Raw genomic sequence first — 19,844 nt, forward strand, 5'->3', positions numbered from 1 at the left:
AGAGAGCCTAAATGATGCTGCATTCCAAAGACAGAAAAAAGCGGGCAATAAGCAAGGCCTTTGTGCCCAGGGAGAAGCAAGGTGATCTGAAACAGCTCATTTAATCTGCTTTATCACTATTTCAGCTACCTGCTCCTACCCCCACTTTTGTTCTCTTCCAGGATCTACCAAGGTTCAGCTTCATTGGAATTCTCTGAGTTTCTTCATTACACATTTCAAGTCCTTTACACAAGGCGTGTATACATTCATGTCTTCTATGCATACCCTAACCTCCAGTTACAAATCTGCTGATGCCAGGCTAAAGTTTCCATGCTGGTTTCTGAACTCCCACTGAATTTCAAGGGGCAACTGACATGCCATTTACCCTGATTTTTCAGGTATAAACAACTGCTTCACTGGACAGAGACATCCTGGGATTAGCACTGTTGGTTATTTTGTAAATTCTGGTAACAGGTCTTTTCTCCATTCAGAGAACCATTTTTACCGGAGACCACAAATACACCTCCTCTTGCATAATTTCCCATACAAAAAAAAAGCAAGACAGAAGACAAATAACAGGAAACAGCTCTACATGGAAATGACATCACCTTAAACAACATTCAGTACAGCGACTCAGCACAATTACAATTCATCCTGGGGAAGACGTGTCGTTCTCTTTTTCACCCGTATTGAGTTTTTACAATGTGAAAAACAAAAGAAAAAGCAACACGTATGCCCATCTGTTCAGTGCTCTTGGCTCTGAAGGTTGACTCATAATTGAGTAGTCACCCCAAACCGCAAGGACTGCCTCAAAACCTAGGCAAGTTGTTGGAAGCCATCTGGTAGACTTTGATATGTGATCACATGTTCTCTGTTTTCCTTGTCCAGAGGCAACTGCTCTAATACAACGATGCACAAATCCTTCAAGATGACTCAGGGGTGACATCTGGGCTGCCTGCAACTTCTTCATGAATAGGAGTTGAAAGGGAGGCAGGGATCTCTTCTTTCTAGTGACCATACTGAAAGCTCATACTGAATTTTAAGGAGAAGTCCTTGACTGTGATGCACTTTAACAGGCTCCCCAAGGAGTTTGGGCAAAGCTTCATATATATGGTTTAATTCTTGAATTCTCCCATCTAGATTCAGAAGTTGGGCCTGATTGCCCTCTCATTTCCCATCCAACACAGGATATGCTACGGTTTTATTCTCTGATTCAGTTTCTTCTTGTTGGATTCCATGTTAACTACCTGAGAGTTAACTTCAGTTTAGAGTATCAGTTGACTCAAATTATAAGAGGAAGACAACAAAGGTCTGAAACAACTTGCTGGATTGCTAATTCAGACATTGGTTAATCAGCTTGCTTGTAATGACTCTTCTGGTGATCTTGAGGAAAAAAAGAGACAGGAAAAAAAAGGCTAGTCCCTGGATGTTTGAACCTGTACAAAACTGGATAACACTAAATAAAACCACATATTATTTCCTACGACAATTAGAAGAAGTTGTAGTTGAAAAACTATTCATCATCATCCCTTTTTTTCTTAGCATTAATGGTGGTTTGCTGGCATCCAGTATACTTTAAAGACACAAAATGATGCAATTTTTCAGGAGCATGTATCAGCAAAGTCAGTCATTTCATCAGCAGGGATCTAAGACAGCTTAGATCCCTCTATATTGCTTACACATGAGATGGCACTTCTGGAGTTTCAAAGCTGCTCAAAGAGGATGGAGAAACTAAAGGAATTTAAACTCAGCTTCTAGAAACACTGACTTAACCTGAGGCCTCAAAAATCAGTGTTTATGCCACTAAGAATGTTTTCTCCTGCACACACACACACACACACACAGAGAATAGTAATAATAATAATAAAATCCTTTCTTCTGCATAAAAAGGAAAAAAAAAAACAAAAACACAGTATTTTCTCTTATTTTCAGGAGAAAACGTAAGTAAGCTAAAGAAAACAAGCCACTCTCATCCTGGAATAAAAGTGACTATGCACTTTTAGTGACTACGCAGAAGAAAGTGCAGCCCACCTAGAGCTGGGCCAGAACAGAAACAAGAAATGATTCTAAAAGCACCTCAGCAGTAAAACATAGACTGCTTAAATGGCACTTGAAAAGGTCAAGAGACCTGGTAACAAAGGGCATGGAAAAGGCCAAGATACTCAGTGCCACATTCACCATCTTTACTGGTAAAATCAGACCACAGGAATCTCAGGTGACCAGAGGGAAAGCCCTGCACAAGGAAGGTTAAACACGGAGGGATGATAATAATGTGGTTAGGAAATACTCAAACAAACTGGGCATGCACAAGTCCTGATAGGTTGCACATGCAGGAGCTGTGGGAGCTTGTCAGTGTCACTGCTAGGCCACTTTTGATTATCTCTAAAAGACTGTGATAACTGGGGAAGGTCCCTATAGACTGGATCCCTGAGAACAGGAAGAAAGCAAATGTCACTTTTGTATTCAGAAAGGGCAAAAAGGAGCTGCACTATGGTAAGCTTCTCACCCCTCTTCCTGGGGAGTATGACAGAGCAAATTATCCTGCAGATACTTTCCAAGTGTATTAAGGACACACAGTTTGGTTTAGGAAGTTCAGCAAGCCAAGTCCCGTAAAGACATCTAACTGACCTTGAGCTAGCTATTTGTCCTTTGTGGCTAAGAAGGACAATGGCCTCTTGAACTGCATTAGGAGCAGCAACACCAGCAGGTTGAGAAAAGTTATCCCCCCCCCCCCACACTCCTCAGCAAGAGAGAGACACACATCTGGGTCCTGTGTTCAGTTCTAGGCTCCATAGTGCAAGAGATGAGATAGCAAAGCAAGTCCAGTAAAGGGCCACAAGGACAATGAACAATTACAGCATCCTATGAGGAAAAGCTAAGGACACTTGGTTTGTCTAGCAGGGAGAAGACTGAAAGGGGACCCCATGGTTCTCTACAAATTCCTGAGGGGAAATTTAAAGTGAGGCATCACTCTCTTCATGTTGTTACTTAATAACAAAGAGCGAAGTTGCACCAAGGGAAATTTAGAGTAGACATTAGGAAAATTTTCTTTACTGTGAAGGCAGTCAAAAACAATGGAACAGGTCTCCTAGAAGGGTTGATTGATGCTCCAAGACTGTCAGTGCCCAAGAGGAATTTAGGCAATACCCTCATTAGTATGCTTTTAGTTTACCCTGAAATTGTCAGGCAGTGGAATCGGATGGGCTTCGAATGTGATGTCCCTTCCAACTGTTCTTTTCCATTCTGTACTGTTCTGTTCTGTTCTACTCTATCATGCTAAAAGAGGCTAAAAGAGCTGAGACTGTTCAACCTGCAGAGCAGAAGGTTCAGGAGGATATTATCCCATCATGTTCTATCATAACCCAGTCCTATCATAATCTATCATTTTGTGATCAGTTTGTCCCAGACGACCTCCAACATTTACATTCCCCAGAAGACTGTCTCTTAACAAACAGCAGCTCCAGGATTTTGCTGCCCCTTGTGGGCTCCCTCACCAGCTGTGTCAGGAAGTTATCATCTCCCACACACTCTAGGAAACCCTGGGACTGTTCCCTTTCTGCTGCATTATAAATCCAGTAGATGTCTGGGAAGTTGAAGTCTCCCATGAGAACAAGGGGAAGAGACCCTGAGACCTCAACAAACTGTCTATAAAGTGTCTTATCCACCTCCTCATTCTGGTTGGTTGGATTATAGCAGACTCCCATGACAACATCAGTCTGACTAGCCTTCACTTTTATTTTGACCCATAAGCTCTCAACCCTATCATCACCATCATTAATTTCCATACAATCACGTTCTTCTCCTGGAGCTGGGCCTCCTTTTGACTGGGAGAAGCCCTAATGCCCTCTTGACCATACTCAGGTGTTTCTGTAGTAATCAACCTTACATCAACTCTTGTGTTCTTCCTACAAAAAGGTGTATCATCCTCCTCCTTCACCAAGACACAAGACTGTGGGATATTACTAGCACACACCCCTGCCACAAGCACTGCCATGTCACAAACAGGCTTCTTTCTAGTGACCTGTTTCACCACCACTTCATACCTAGTTTAAAGGTCTCTCAATGAACCCCCTTTTCACCAGTAAGATAAGCTATTCCCACTGGTTGCCAGCAGGCCTGGTCTCATGTAAATTGACCTGAGGTCAAAAAACCCAAACCCCTGCTAGGCAAACCAAGCTCGGAGCCAAGTATTAATTTGTTGGCCCATCATATTCAGTCCCTCATCACTCCCTATAACTGGAGGGATAGAGGAGAACACGAATTGTGCTCCCAAACCCCTGGCCAGTCAGCCCAAGGCTCTGAAGTCCTTAGGGAAGTTCTTCCAATTTCATCCCTGCCTACCTGAAACAACAACAGGGGATAGTAATCTGAGGGCAGAACTAGGGAAGGAAGTTTCTTCCTTACATCTTTAACCTGGGCCCCTGGGAGGCAGCAGACCTCCACTGTGATGAAACAGGAAGAATTATCTCAGTGATGCACATAAAAGGACAAGAGGCAGTGTACACAAGAGGATACACAGAAAATTGCGTTTAAGCATAAGAAAAAGCTACTTTACTATGTAAGTGGTTAAATACTAGAATAAATTGCCCAGAAATGTTGTGGAGTCTCCATTTCCGGAGATGCTCAGAATCTGATCATACACAGGCAATCTGCTGTAAATGACCCTGCTCTGGAGAGTGGGACCAGATGACCTGCCAGTCTCAACTATTATGCTGTTCTGAGGGTTTAGTAAGCAGGCAGCATCCTTGTAATTGATCTGTACAAGTGCTACAACTCTGCAGTACATGGGAACTATGTAGCCCTACCTATGTCAGTTTGCATCTCTGGATAAACCATAAACCTACACTGCTATAGACCTGACTGTTTATGGATTAAAAAATGCCAGCAGTCACTTTGGTTTAGCATTCAAATCTTGAATGCTCCACATAAAGTTCACAGAAATTAAAAACAAACACAGAAAAAAGACTGCTTGTTAAAATTATAGGTGGCTTTATCCCCAAGTTCTATGGACAAGAAAGTAAGTAAGTGTGGCTTGTTACCTCTAAGAGTTGTTTAAGTATAAAAAGGCCTGTCCACAATTAAGACGAAATCCTTATTGAACCTAGTGGAACGTCATGGGAATTACCATAATCCTCTCTACATATATCTTTGTAATTCCCAGCAATGGACTTGAGACTTCGCATGTTTCCACTATGGCCAAAAGCAAAGTTTTTTGGACTGTTTCAGCATAATCTATTATTTTTTATTCTATGCTTTTGTGTAAAATTAGATTACTTCCAAACAAAAACGGTTCCAGTAAGTGTACCCTGACTGTGAAGTGTTTTAAACAGAACATAGGTGGAGTGTGTATTACCTATTGAAATCCAGTAAGAACATAAAATAGATTGGGCTAAAAAGGAAACCTACTGCAGTGCAATTTACCACATATAATTCCATGTAAGAAATCAACATCTATAGTTATGCAGATAGATGAGGACCTGAAAGGATGCATCAGCTTTTCTTTCAAAATGCATTACACATCCCTTACATGCATTAACCCACCTGGAATATAAAGTAAGGACTCAGCCCTGTCTGATTTTCCCTCATTTATAATAAAAATGCCAAGAGTGTTTCATACAACAATAGGAGGTATTTGTAATACCTCAGCCATCCAAAAAACACGACCCTGCCTGGATACAATTGATGATAAAATGTTTTTTCAGTGATGTTTGGCTAACGGAAAAAAATGAACTTTGCTTGCAAAAAGCATAGACCATTTAAAGACAAAGTGTGCTGTTGAAAAATCTGGTTTACCCTGAAACCCTTTGAAATCCTACTACTATTTAGCACAATCTTGTCCTGCAATTTATCAGTCACTGCTGGGAGATATTTTTTCCACTGATGGCCGTAAGAGGGAAAAACACAATGCAACAATTACTCCTACAGTCTTACTCTTTTCTCTTCTGTGTTCTGCTGCCACTCATTCTAATTTGTGTCCTGTGCTACCATTTTCTTGGAGCCCTTTTCCAGCAATTGAACATAAGCACAATACTCAAGCAATGCTCAAAACTTGGCACAATTTATTTCATTATTTGCTGGCATCAAAATAAATCTTCTGTAGAATCACCTATCACACAGCACTCTGGATAAGCAAAAACTATACTAACCTGCTGGAAAACAAAAGCCTGCTCTCAAATTTGCAAGCTGGGCTCATAAAATCTCAGAACTGTACAGAAATTGATTTGTTTCCTGCATTATATTCTGTCATATTACTTAGCTAATTTTGGCAGTTAATACAGAACAAATGAAGAAGTCTCGATGCAAACAAACAAGGAGATAATGAGGAACTATCCTGTTAGAAGTGCATTCCTGCAACAGACCTCCTGCTCACATGTATCTGTGCATATTAGTTGTTTAACTACCCCATGAAAAAGGGGCAGGGGGAGGTTGGCACTGCCTTTTAGGCAGATTCATTTAAAAGAGTAGATGAGGATGGAGGCCAGTCTAGTAGTGAAGACAGAATGTCATTACAGACAGCTTCAAACTGGATCTGGAGTCCCCAGGTAAGACGGTGACCCTACCTGGATCCAGAAGTATGCTGGAAAAGCATGCCAGGCAGCTGGAAAGCAAGCCATGTGAACATAAGCAACTGATCATACTCACACAGGCCCAAGGCTCCAGGTAGTAATGCAGCAAAAGAATGCTGAGTGAATCTTAACTCAGCTTTACTAGAATAGGCAATCAGAGGACTGGCTACTTTCAGCTGATGCAGGTGACACTCGGGACAGATGTACATGCTAATGAGGAATTTCAGATCAGTAGGAACCAGCATTAAAACCACATTAGCTACTGGACTACAAAGCAAAGCCCTAATCTTAACTTAGAGTCCAAGATCTACATAAGCTGCGCCTACTACATTATAATCTTCACACATGCCTTTACAGATGCTATAAGCCATCATCCATTACTTCCCTGGCTGGACACACAGGACCCTTGTAAAGTTTGTAATCACAACGCCCTGCTGCAAGTGAGGACATTCTCACAGACTTCAAATACAAATGTTTTTACATTCTTTAAGTAAATGTTTTCCTTACCATGTCTGGATCTTTCATCCTAACCGAAACAGTAGCTACTGAGACCAAGAAACATCACATGAATCCAGATAACACTTTCAGTCCTCTCTGTCTTCCAAGGACCATATGGTTAATAGAAGACAAAATGCAGTAACTGTCTAGAATCAGAACCTACATGGATCATCACTTTTTCACTTTATTGGATCTAGGAAAATGGAAGACAGTCATAGCAAACCAATCCTGTGTACACTCTTCATACATTGCTAGTCTAAACCACGGGTGTTAACATTACCAAGTTGGATAGTCCACTGCATTTGCCTATGGATTCCTGCTGGCTGCTAAGAATTGGATGGAGTACTTTTTCCCTGGGTGAGAAAAGCTGAGAGACAAAATTCCCTTGTAGCCGTGAAAGTACAGTGAAAGAGGTAATTTTCTGCAGCAGAAAGAGAAAGCATGCCTCTCTCCTACTTGTAGGGTCTCTTAGTTTCATGCCCTTTGGCACATTTTTTTTTTGGATGGGCTCTTGAAAGGTTTATTCAATCACTGGTGTAACCTCTTACTGCCCTTCACTTCAGCTCTCTGTACTTCTGATATTCTACCTTGCTTGGCAAGAGTCTATGTGTAAGAGCTTTCGTGTAAGCACTACAGTTGTTTCAGTATCAATGATTGCATATAAGAAAAAAAGAAAAACAATATGCAATAAATTTTGTAATCAATGCACAGTACAAGCACTTTGCATACTGGAGAAAGCTTTCCTAGTACTAATAAACTCTCAGAACAGAGCTGCATCTTGTGTCTACCACAGAAAAGTTACTGATCCTTCTCTAAGCTGAGGCAAACACTTGTGCTTCTAGTGGACATGGAAAGAATGAGATCAGGTTGAAGATCACCTCAATCACATACCAGCTCCAAATGCAAAAAAGAAGCTCTTGTCAGGGTATTCTTCCAGCAGGTCCTTCACCCTCCTTCCCATCCGCTCGTTTCGCTTGTAGATGAGCTCCTGACGAAAGTAGCTGTCTATCTCTTGGGCAGTAATACGTTCATGGGCTGGCAGTGTAGCATTAATGAAATTAGGGACCTAAGACAGGAAGAAACAAGAAGTCCTCAAAAAAGGGTCATTTATTTCAGACAGCCAGCACACACAGGATTTTGCTCTATCACTGAATGTAGCAATGGCCTTGATTTTCAACACACAACCTATACAGCAAAACTCAAAGAGAGCAAAATAATGACTCTACAGACTTATAGTGATGCATAGTGCCATTTCTCTCAACACATCATTTCATAAGCCAGCCAGACTACTATCATTATTTTATGCAAACTGAATAAATATTCTTAGTTTTCCACAACATTGATCACAAGTCCTGATAGTTTGGCTGAAGAAAGTATTTGCCCCTGGCTATCTTTAGCTACATAATTCTTCCTGAAATTACCATGGGTATGACACAATTATAATTACACTCTTCTGGGAGACTGACTGGCTTCAGACCCTTGGGGCTGTCAAAAAATACATGCGCACTCTTAAGTAGTTAACATAAAGATCCCAAAATTTACCACAGGAAGGAGGTCCAGATTTTGTCAGAAAAGACAGTTTAACCAGCTCTAGTTTTCCTGTCCTCAAGGTATCTTTTCAAATGCTGCATCCATCTCCTGGGGCTCCCAGGACAGCTGTAGCTGCAAACTCTTGCAAGTGGAGAGAATTGCAGGTTCTGAGTTGCAGCCATTGTGGAACCTTCCATAAGTAGCTTTGGACATTGCAATTACAGAGACTAAGAAAAGGGTCTGCAAGAGAGAGTTGCTGGAGAAAAAGAGCCACTATAAGCCAGGTACTTTCCTTTGAAAAGACGCAGCACCTACAGAGGCTCTGACTCATAGTCTATCACCACCTGCTGCAAAAGGGTGTTTAATCCACAACAGGAAATCTACTGGTCAAGCACAGGGTCATATACAGATGACAGAGTTCTCATTAGAAGGGTAAGCTGATGGAATTTCAGGCTATTACTATTCAAATCAACTGCCCTGTGGGGAGACCTCTTCTATAAGTAAAGGGCATTTGATTCTTCAGAGACATGCATGTCTTGGCAAGAGCTGATCTCTCCAAGACCCTCAAGGCAAAGCCAGCTGTCTGCAGTCCGAGACACTCCAGCAGAATAGTGATGTAGCATCTATATGTTGCTACAGTGCTAGCCTCCTTTGAGAAGCCCTTTCAAATTTATGAATGAAATGCACTGTGAAGTGTTAAGCATTATTAATGACCAGGCTGCCAGCACTGGCAGGTTGAAGGGTGTACAGGACAGGAAGGTAAAACACACGTGCAAAGCGCTGTGCCAGAGAAACAAGGGTTAGTATGACGGTATTTCCAGCTCTGTAGCACTGCACTATTACATATCAAAAACCCATAGGAAAACAGATACTCAGCGGGGAGAGCTCAGATACCAACAGACACTTGTCAGCACTGCTAGGCTGGAGCAACGTTTTTCCTGAAGTGCATGAATTGCCAGGCAGTACCTCACACACATGAATAAAGGCCTGATGTCTCAGACTGAGCCTAGCTAATCTAACAGCCCCAACAGGCCAAATTGGTCCCTGCTGGGCAATTTCTTGTAGTTTAGAGATCAGAGCATTGCATTCCACTGTGCTGCTTGGGAAACCGTTTCCATAAATGAAGTCTGTGAGGCCTCTGAAGTTTTCTTTTCCTTGACATTCAGTCTAGATCTATCTTTGTTTCATTCTATTTATCTTCTTTGGGCCTTGTCTGTAATATGTAATCATACTCACAGGGAAATTTGAAAAGCTTGCAACATGCCCAGCCTTATGCAAGTGTCAAAGTCAAGAGATCAATTCTCTATCACTGTTTGCACAAAAGAGTCTGCTTCTGCTCTCTGCAGGTGCTACATTTGTTCCTACACAAGTTAGCACAATCCCAAAGGATACCTAGGAAAATAAAGGATTAACTCATAGAGCTTTGATGCTAAAGCAAACACGACATTCATCCACAAGGGAAAGCCAGGTGTGCCTTCGCTGCTTGTGTGCGTTAAGATGGCGGTGAGCTAGTGCAGGCTCCTGGAGGAGGAGATGCAGGAAGCAGACACACTAGAGAGCCAGTCAGGTGTCTTTAGCCCCTGCCTCTGGGGGGACAAGCGTGAGATAGGAGTTAGCACTACTGGGACTTGTGCGAAGTACAAGGGCTGTGGTGGCAGGACTCACTTGAGAAGTGTCATGGTTGAAGATGATGGAGCTGAGGTCTCCACAGTTGTAATGCTTGATAAGATCTTCTGTCGTATAGGGGATCTGGAAACTGCCTGCTCGGAGGCTCTCCTGCTGCAAGAGAGTCTGATTCAAAGCAAAGATCACCTGGGGGAGGGGAGAGGGAGGAAAAGACAGAGTTCCTTGTGAGTTCTTGTCTGGCTCCTTGAGGTGGTCACAGACACGCAGCTGACCTCTTAAGATCTCGCCAAAAACTGCTCCCACTCTAAGAACCCTAATCTACATTCCACCAACCCAGGCCTCGTCCAGGTATTTGCACATCAGGTCCTGCAGACCTAAGCATAGGAAAATAGCACATAATTCCATGTAGTGTCATTACAGGCAGATAAAAAAAAAAGATAGAAAAGTGTAGAATGGGGTGGGAGGGCCTTCTTTATTTTTCCAGTCCTTAGAAGAAGAGGCACTCTTGCAACCCTAGACAGAGCTGCCTATACAGAGCCCTAGGCCTAAGTGGCTCCTATCCTTACACCTCTGATAAGCACAGCTTGCTCATGTTCATCCCTTCTTCCTTGTCCAAAAAGAACTTTTCACCTTGTCACTTGGTACATCCTCCCAACCCTCCATTCCAGGAACCATCAGGGTGGCTGGTAGCACCATAGGCCACCACCTTCCCCACAGGTGCAGCCTGGGAACAGCAGCCCCTGGGTGATGCTCTCTCCTCGCCTCGCTGCATTCCAGGAAAATGAATGCTCTCACTCCCTATGCCTCAAGCAGGACAAGCACCAGAACAACCACCAGAGTGGTGTCCTACCCTTAGGGTATGACAGGAGTCATCTCCAGATGTTGTTGTGCCAGTGCCACTTAGTGGTGGCCTCAGGGCCTGGCCCAGAGTGCTGCCACGCCGATGCCTCTTGCCACAAGCACTCCCACAGATCATCAGTGCTTGAAAGGCAGAAGAAAGCAACAAGCTTTCATGTAACCTACTAGCTTATAATCACTTATTTCTAGAGCAAGTCAGCTGAGGGATGTCTGATGAGGTTTTCAAATGCATTTCAGAATTATTCTTGGGTGGGTTATTTTCCAGGCTCAGGTAATACTGTTCAGTGTGATGATGACTCTGTGGAATTCACCCTTCCTGGAGACTGGCTTCAAACACCATCCAAAGCAATATGGAACTGGAGGTATGTGCCAACCCGAAGTTCACACATAAGTGAACACACTCTTTGCATACTCAGATTGTGTGAACAAAGCCTTGGGTTTCAAGGACAGACAGGGTAGATGTAGGAATGAATGGGCACCATTTCTTCCTTCCTAGTGCAAGTCAGAGAAGTATACAGAACTTGAAATCACACTGTCCACACTGAAGCTAAACACGCCCTCATGGCTCCAAATGACCATGTATTGTGCCAAATATGTAAAACAAAATTTAATGTTAATTCCAGAAGAGTTCTCATGAACAGAAATGTTCACTCCCATCTCGCATTTTTAAAAAGGGTGAGAACTCATTCTGCCGGTGCAAACTGCACCTCATTAAAATACTATCTTAAAGTGGACGCTAAGGAAAGTCACAACAACTAACCACTGGTGATACTGCAAAGGACATTTGCTTTATTTGGAAGTAAATTAAACAAAAACAAATGGAAATAACTTCATTTCAGTATGTAAGTTTTCATGGAGGCTGGAGTTTATTATACTCTGAAGTCACTGTTTTCCATTTGTTTGGCTTCAGTTCCCACGCAGAGAAGCTCTAATGGATGCTAATGACCAGATGAGATTCACTGAGACAGGAGCCAAATCTATGCTGAAAATGTAAGGCTTCTACAGCCAAGACTGTGAGGTCACGTGAGGAAAAGCTCCTATGTACAACCAGTACAGCCAAAAACATTTCCATGAGGATGGCTTATTATGTAGGTTACTTGGATTACTATAGAAGCAACCATTGGGATAATTTACCATTCAAGCAATATGGTCCTTACTAGACTCTGCACCCTTTCAGTTACCCGATGGTTCCTGTCCACAGAGTGGCAGTAAGATTTGTAAAGGGTTCCTGCGCTGCTCAGGTAGCTCTTCCTCAATGCACATCAGGGAGGCTTTACAATCTTTACAGTTTGTTTTTTAATCCAAATGCAAACCAGCAGAGGATAGTCATCTTCTTTGGAGAAAACACTAACCCGCTGGATAAGACATGAAAAAAAGCAAACCTTCCTCTCTGCTGTACTCTCACAGACTGCGCTCCTGCTTTTGCTTTCTCTGGGCTGACTGTCTGCAGGCTACTCTCTGCTTCCTGCACACCCCTTCCCTACAGCCTCACTTCATGTTTTAGGGGACACAGACTCAGTCTCTCCTCTGCACAGTCTCATCCATCTGGCCTGGAAGGTAGCAAGCCGGTCATTTCACACAGGCACCTTTCTCCCTCATGCCCACTCACCAGCAATAAAAAACATGCACACAGTAAACTGCAGATGGCTGAACAGATCTGCCTTAAGGGTGCAGTTTAAAACTGGAATGACTACCTGCAGGTATGAAGGATTACTGCACACATTTGCACAGGAATAGCAACAACTCACTCCCACAACTTAAATTTGCAGACCTTACTGCTAGTATGACAAAAACCTTTGACGGATCTCTGGACTACGGTAAGGGTACTTTTTTCTGGTGTGCAGATGGAAAACTTCATACTGGACACATAGAAATCTTAAGATTATAGCAGCTGAACAACTTGCTTGCCCAGACAGGGAAGTCTTTTCCTAATGAGGTGTTTCATGTTTCACATCAGAGAACAAATGAAGTGTCCAAGATCACTGGCAGATTCCTGCACACAGCCCTTATCATAACTGCATGGGGGACACAGCAGGTTGCCCTAGACCCCACAGCACTCCTAGTCAGCTTGCCTGGTGCTGCTCTTCCTTGGCGTGGGGACTGCCAGGTCATATTTCCCCATAAGATATATCTTTACTCCTTTGGCTTTTGTCTGGCATCCCATCACTGTGCACCTGGGAGTGAAGTCAAACAACCACCATCTCATGGTGAGGGGACTTTCACCTTGACATGCGACAGAATCATCTCAGCTCCTTTGCTGGCAGCAGCAGCAGCATCCCACAACACCATTCTTAATCGCAGCTTGAAAACTGGGATGCAGAAAAGTCAAGATATGACAAATGGTCATGAATCAAAAAAGCATCAATTGCCTTGATGATTACTCTTCCCTAATGAGCTACAGTAACTTGCTTCATCAGGCTTTGCATAGCTGGAGGTCAGAATCATAGAATCACAAGGTTGGAAAGGACCTACGAGATCATCCAGTCCAATCGCCCTCCCATTGCCATAGCTACAACAAACCACTAAACCATATCTTGTAGCTCCTCATCCAGATGCCTCCTGAACACTGCCAGGGATGGCAACTCCACCACCTCCCTGGGCAGCCATTCCAGTGCCTGACCACTCTCTGAGAGTAAAAGTTCTTTCTTATGCCTAGTCTAAACCCCTTCTGCTACAACTTGCGGCCATTTCCTCGGGTCCTGTTTGTTGCCTGGGAGAATGCCTTGCCTCTTTAGGAGATGCCTTTGCCAAAAATATTCTCATCCGCTGGTCTGAATTGGACAATGGCATCTGCTGAAGGGGGATCACCCACTGAACAACTACGCGGGATTACAACTCAACATCAGTGTATGCAGAGCCTCTCAAAGGAATGTCATAGCTTCTCTTCATTTCGTGTCACATGTGTCTTCCTGGAGGAAGAGTGACTCCCAGGCAGAAAGAGGGTAAAGAGAGAGTTGTTAGCAGCACCAGGTGTTGCTTAAAGCCATGCCCCAGGGAGGTTATCTCTGGTAAACAGTAGTGGATAAACACTGTCAGGATCTCAAAGGAAAGAAGATCTTTAAACCTTCTGTTCTTAAAGGATTTAATTTGCTAAGGTGGGTCTTGCTCAGATGTTGATAGCTCTTATCTGCCATTATTTCTGAAAGAAAACATAAGACTAGGTACAAAGCAAAACTTAATGAAGACCACAGTCACCAGACTTTTGGGACTGGATCCTAGTTTTGTTTACCAGAGGTAAAAAGCTGAAAGACAGTCAACAGAGCATGAGATGGAGAAGCAGGGATCAAATCAGCAGCTAATCTGCAACTACTGTATTTACTTGGCACAAATGCAACCTGTCTTCCTGAATCTCAGTTTAGTTCTGGAATTCCTTCATTTCTAATCAGTCCAAGAAGTCAAGATAGCAACAGGAAAAGAAGAAAAGGTTGAAGAAATTCTTTTCAGCTTTGCTTAGAAATTGAAACCAAAAGTTGTGCTGTGCTGAATTCCTGTTACACAAAGTATGTGTCTGTCTTCCAACAGTCTCTTGCACTGTGCTCTATTAATTAAAAAATCTTCCCTGTTTTGGAATCTGCAGAAATCACCCAACATTTTTCCTCCCTGCAAGCCTACTCTTCCTTAATTCACACTCCCCTCCCCCATCCCCCCTGCAACATTACTATACCCTGCTCCATTAAGTGTATTCATACTGGCATCAAAGCATCTCCTGAAAAGATGTATTTGGAGAACAAAAGTAACAAGTTTATTATAAAGGGATTTTTTTCTCCTCCCACCTCCCATTTCCACTGTGATCTCTCTGTCTTCCCCCAGCCCTCTCCCTTTTTGTACTGTGGAAAAAATCGATTAAGCTCTCTGGTATACATCTTGCAGCAAGCCTCATTCTCCTCCTGGAGATTTCTTCAGCTGTCAGGAGACACTTGTCCCCTTTGCTAGCATTGTTGGAGTGGCCTACTAGGCTAAGGGGGTAGGAAAAAAGGAGGTTAGAGCCCAGCAGATGCCTTTTTTGTCAAAGACAAAAGACCCCCTGCCATCCTCTCCACTCTTCAGCACTTTCATCCACACTGGATCAAAGTGCTGCTCTGCATATGAAAGGATCCTGGCATTATGCGCCTCAAATTAGCCTATCGCCATCCCGCTAGCCTCCAAGTCTTGCCAACAAAAGCGTTCACATCTGTTCCATCATTTGCCTCATCTTCTGTTTTTTCATTCCTCTCTGCTCTCAGTTTTTGAGGCCATTCAGCCCCTTGAATTATAGTCTGGGGAGCATCTTCCTTGCCCTCCGATCGCTCACCCAGACAATTTGTTTTTAATTGTCTTATGGAATCATGGGCTGCTTTTGGGTACTTCCTAGTGACTAACTGCATCTATTACAGCTTCCATTCACTCTCTTCAACTAGTTCTTTCTCTTTCCTCCTTCTTCTCAAAAACATGTTTCTCTCCTTGCTCTTCACCTGGAGGAAATCACTGCTCCTCTGGGCCAGTGAACCCTACTGCCCCAAATCAAAGACAGCTTCAAATCAAAGGCACCGTGACTATGAAAGTCAATAATCCTCCTTTGTTATGTTAATGGTCCAGCAGGCTGAGTGCTGAAAGTGAGATTCCTAGCTCCAGTGAGATGCAGATTCTTAGATGTCTGGTGCCTGTGCCTCAGACTCTGGAAACCTCAAGACACGTGTCATGAGGAGCCCTGCGAAGTTCAATTTTGGCAGGGACTAAGAATATGAAGGGAAGATCTATTCTGTTACCTGTAGCCTTCAGAAGCATCTAAGTCACTTTCAGGGTTATTGCACCAGATGAGGTGGATCTTGTCACCTCTGCAAAAATATTTTGTGGAGATAAAAAGGAATATCTTCCCAAATCAAGTCTGTTTTTATGAGAAACATTGGATTCAGGTGATCAGAAAAGAGAAACGAACTGAGAGCTCACCTAAAGAAAAAAAAGATGAGCACTTCAAGTCACTGAAAACATGCGGAAACAGAAACTACTCTGTATTAACTGAGCTTCAAGTTTCACACAGACTTGATTTCATGTATGGTACTTGTACACAAAAGACAGCACAGCAAGGAGAAGGAGCTCCTCTTTTCTAACACCATCACCCAAGGCTCTCAGATACTCAGTTTGCTTCAAGTTAGACAACTCAGTTGGTGGCAGAATTAATGCCATTGAATAACTTGGTCTTCGGTCTATTGGCAACAAATTCACACTGTCAGCTCCTGGTGCCAGGATCTTGCAGAACATCTTATCAGAACTGAACAAAAAGAATCTCTGAACGTATTTGATTATTACCTGAAAGTATAATATATAAATCAATCACTCTCCAACTAGGAGCTACAGGAACAAGGGGCTTCCAATAATTTGCCAGGCACCACTGGAGCACCAAATGAATTTATCATTCTCTTCCTGATGCAGAAGAGCGGTAGATGACGCTGAATCAGAGGAACACTGTTTGCATTGCTGCTGAAAGCAACACCAATCTGAACTGCAACAGACTGCATTAATTCACAGCCTTTTGTATGAGTCATTTGCACAGTTTTAAGGCTTTTATGTTTCTACTGATTGTGGGAGAAATTAACACCACACAATGTGCCGAATGTGGAATGAGACAAACAGTGGAAAAGACTGCTGCTGTCCAACAGGTCAGTTTGCAGTTCACAGTTGAACACCTCCATTACTTGCTCTACAGAACTAATAACATGGCTGTGAGCCCACAGGGGCTGCTGTTGCCCCACCTCCCCAAGAACTCTTCATCCAGGTGCTTGCTGGAGTTCCTCCTTGCACTGCAGGAGTGTCCCAAGATTTCATCAAGTTCATCCAGTTCTCCTCCCAAGTTCTTCACTCTGTGCTGGAAATGAACTGATTATGCATATTTGCATGTTTCTAAAGAACGAATAAAACTTTCATCGTTATTATTATATTTGTAAGTAATTCTGTAAATGTTTGCAAAGATTGTTGTAAAAAAACTTTATAAATCATATCTTCATCAAATACATTTTTATCTTATCCATCAGAAATAGGCATCAGACCTTCTATGCAGTCCAGTGCCCAACTGAAAGCAAAAAAATGGATTTTCCAGGTTTCCACACTTCAAATTCCTGCATGTCTTCTACTTAGCACTTCTGCAGCTAGCAATATCTAGTCCATTCTGGGTCAGTGTTGCTACATATCTCCTAAACTCAGGTCTACATCAGCCCTGGGAACAATTAAACTAACTAACTAACTAAATAAATAAAATGTTGCCAATTCATATTTCTCTTATGGTACTTTCATGTTCAAGCTCCCGGATCACAGCACTAAGTCTACTTTCTCATAAACATTTTACAGTACAGTAGTACAGCCTTTTCAACATTGTGTTAGAATAACAGAGTTGCAAAATGGAAAATCTGAAACCGATGTTTCTTGTGCTAAGACTAGCTACAAATGAATATCTGGCACCTGCAAATACTATTATTATTACTTCTAAGATAACCCTTCTACTAAAGTAGGTACTGCTTCGGTTCAATTCTTCCTTCTTTTCCATGGCATCCATGGTGGAAACAAAACAAATATGGTGCAGCCAACAAAACAAACTTCACTGAAGATCAACCAATGTATTGCCCCTCTATAAGTTTACATTCATTTCTCTGGCCTTAATTAAAGCACGAGACAGAACTTCCTACCCTATCTGAGGGGAAATAAATAAATAAATAAATAAATAAATAAATCCTACTAAAGCAAACAGACAAAGCAACAAATAATCAACCTACACCACAATCCAGGTAATCTAATAAATCTGATATTGCAGATTAGGATTTGGCCTCCAGTTTTCTTCCACTCAACCACAGGTGATCTTTGGAGTGCTGCTAATTGAAAGAAAAATTATTGCATTTCCCCTCCTGCATGGATTATTTTATCACTTCTCTCCTCTAGCTCTGATCACATGCAGATAAGAACAGCAACAAACCTGACAACCATTTGAAAGTTTGCTAGAACAATAACGTGTCTTAGAAATGCAGCACACTTTAGTCTGAAACTGCTATTATTGTTTTTTTGTGCATCTTTTCTAGAGGTAACAACAGAATAATTTAGAAAAGAAATTTTACAGTGGCTTGAGTGCTTTTCCCTGTTTCTGTTAAGCAGATGTAAATTGCTTCTGCAATTCATATGTACATGAGGAAATCAAGACTATAAAGCTAACAAAGTAAACAATCTACGCTTAGAATGTGAGGAACAAGCCCAGGCATTAATCGTATGCCTTCTGGTAACCATGCAACGAGATATTTTGGATTTTCTTGAAGTTCTGCCAGCTGGGAAATGCGTGTTCTTTATAAAACACTCAGCATTGATAAAACATTTTTTCCACTCAACAGAACAATTAGGTTTGGGGACTGTGGCTGCCGTTCCAAACAGAGTAAGATCTTCAAACCAGTGTTTATGTCAAAAGCAACTCAAGAGCACCTTCAAGAGAAGCATTTGGCTTCCAAATGAAGAACTGCAGTGCAGTGTGACCTTTTCAAGGCGCACGGCTGAAAGACACAGTTTATATTAGAGGTAGATGCCCAGAAGAAGCTCAAACAAGAATTACTGAAACTGTCCCCATCTGGCTTCAGGCAGATTAGAGACTGAAGGTTCTCAGTACAAAAGCTTTCCAAGAAGAACTGTTGACAAAAATTCCACACAGACCTGAACCAGTTCTAAACTATGCTCCTTAGAGTAACTCACATGAAAAAAATGAGTGTATCCCAAGGCAGAATGGGAATTTATATTCCACCAACTCTGTCATGATGTTTTCCTGAGTGGATCATCTTGAAAAGAAGAATGTATACAGAGCCAAAAGAAAGGATGATTATTTCCTCTTTTAGCCCCAAGGTTTATCAGCTGCATAACAGCTTGACTGTTTTCCTTCCCGTGCTAAACACATTTTATAAAGCTGAGTTAAATTACTAAAAATAACTGCAGTCCACTAACTTACGAAGCTGAAACAATGACAGCTCAAACTGGAACGCAGTAGCTTCGTAACAGGCATCTACCAGCATTCTCACTAGGAATGGACTGGAACAAGAAGCATCACAGATAGATTATTTGCATATTTTGTCCTGAAGGAAAGCCATGGGGTATCTCTGAACTCACACCTTTTAAAATAGCTGTACAGAGACTTCTTAATCACCTCAGTGTATAAGATAGACAGCAGTCCCAACAATGAGCTAAACTAGACTTATTTCACTCTTTCAAATCTTAGATAGTCAAATAAATTTGTGAAAGGACAGAGCAGGTCATGTTCCCTACATCAGTTCTAGCACATGGTCGAACACACTCACTGTCAGGGTAAGTGTCCTGGATAAGCATTTGCTTGATGATCTCTGAGAAAAGAAGAGACATCTGCCAAGAGCCCATCATTTCACAGAGACATCAAGATGACAAAAGTATGTTAAAATTAAAATGGCCTATGATAAGGAGGATGGCTTTGGGGTGTGATGAAACATGCTGGTAATACAAGAACAAAGTCCAGCAAGATTTATCTCATGAGCATGTCGTACTTTGACCTTGGAAGAGAAGACTTTGATCATTTTTCTGGGCTAGGGAGAGCAATGTTTTCACTGAAGGTATGTAGAAAAGTTAACAGTGCAATGAGTACCAAATCGACCACCATTCTATGCATGGAAAAATGTAAGAAAAATGTCAGTTAAAGGTCCATAACTTCCACATCAAATCAAAAATAGACAGTGCACTGATAATTATACAAAGTTCAGAGGATCTTAAATACATGATGGTGTACAAAAACATCATAATCCAAATCCGGTCTTGGAAATA

At 42.2% G+C, this 19,844-nt stretch overlaps 1 protein-coding gene across 10 annotated transcripts in view; it reads right to left on the minus strand.

Moving 5' to 3' along the window:
* The window catches only part of TRABD2A (TraB domain containing 2A), an 80,525-nt gene that overhangs the window by 18,580 nt on the left and 42,101 nt on the right, over nucleotides 1-19,844 (minus strand). For 6 of the 10 annotated variants that reach the window (XR_014939720.1, XM_085529856.1, XM_085529854.1 and 3 more), the window contains exons 3-4: nucleotides 10,239-10,385; nucleotides 7,935-8,109 (exon numbers count right to left, since the gene is read on the minus strand). Coding sequence is in view for 8 of the 10 variants with exons in the window: in XM_085529856.1 (XP_085385982.1) it covers nucleotides 7,935-8,109; nucleotides 10,239-10,385 (322 nt within the window). In the remaining 2 variants the exon portion in view is untranslated. The remainder of the gene's footprint in view (nucleotides 1-7,934; nucleotides 8,110-10,238; nucleotides 10,386-19,844) is intronic. The other 4 variants (XR_014939721.1, XM_085529857.1, XM_015849590.3 and 1 more) reach the window with 1 other exon arrangement.

Source organism: Coturnix japonica, chromosome Z (assembly GCF_054131305.1).
Source record: "Coturnix japonica strain WE chromosome Z, WE-NBRP24, whole genome shotgun sequence".
Lineage (NCBI taxonomy): Eukaryota > Metazoa > Chordata > Aves > Galliformes > Phasianidae > Coturnix > Coturnix japonica.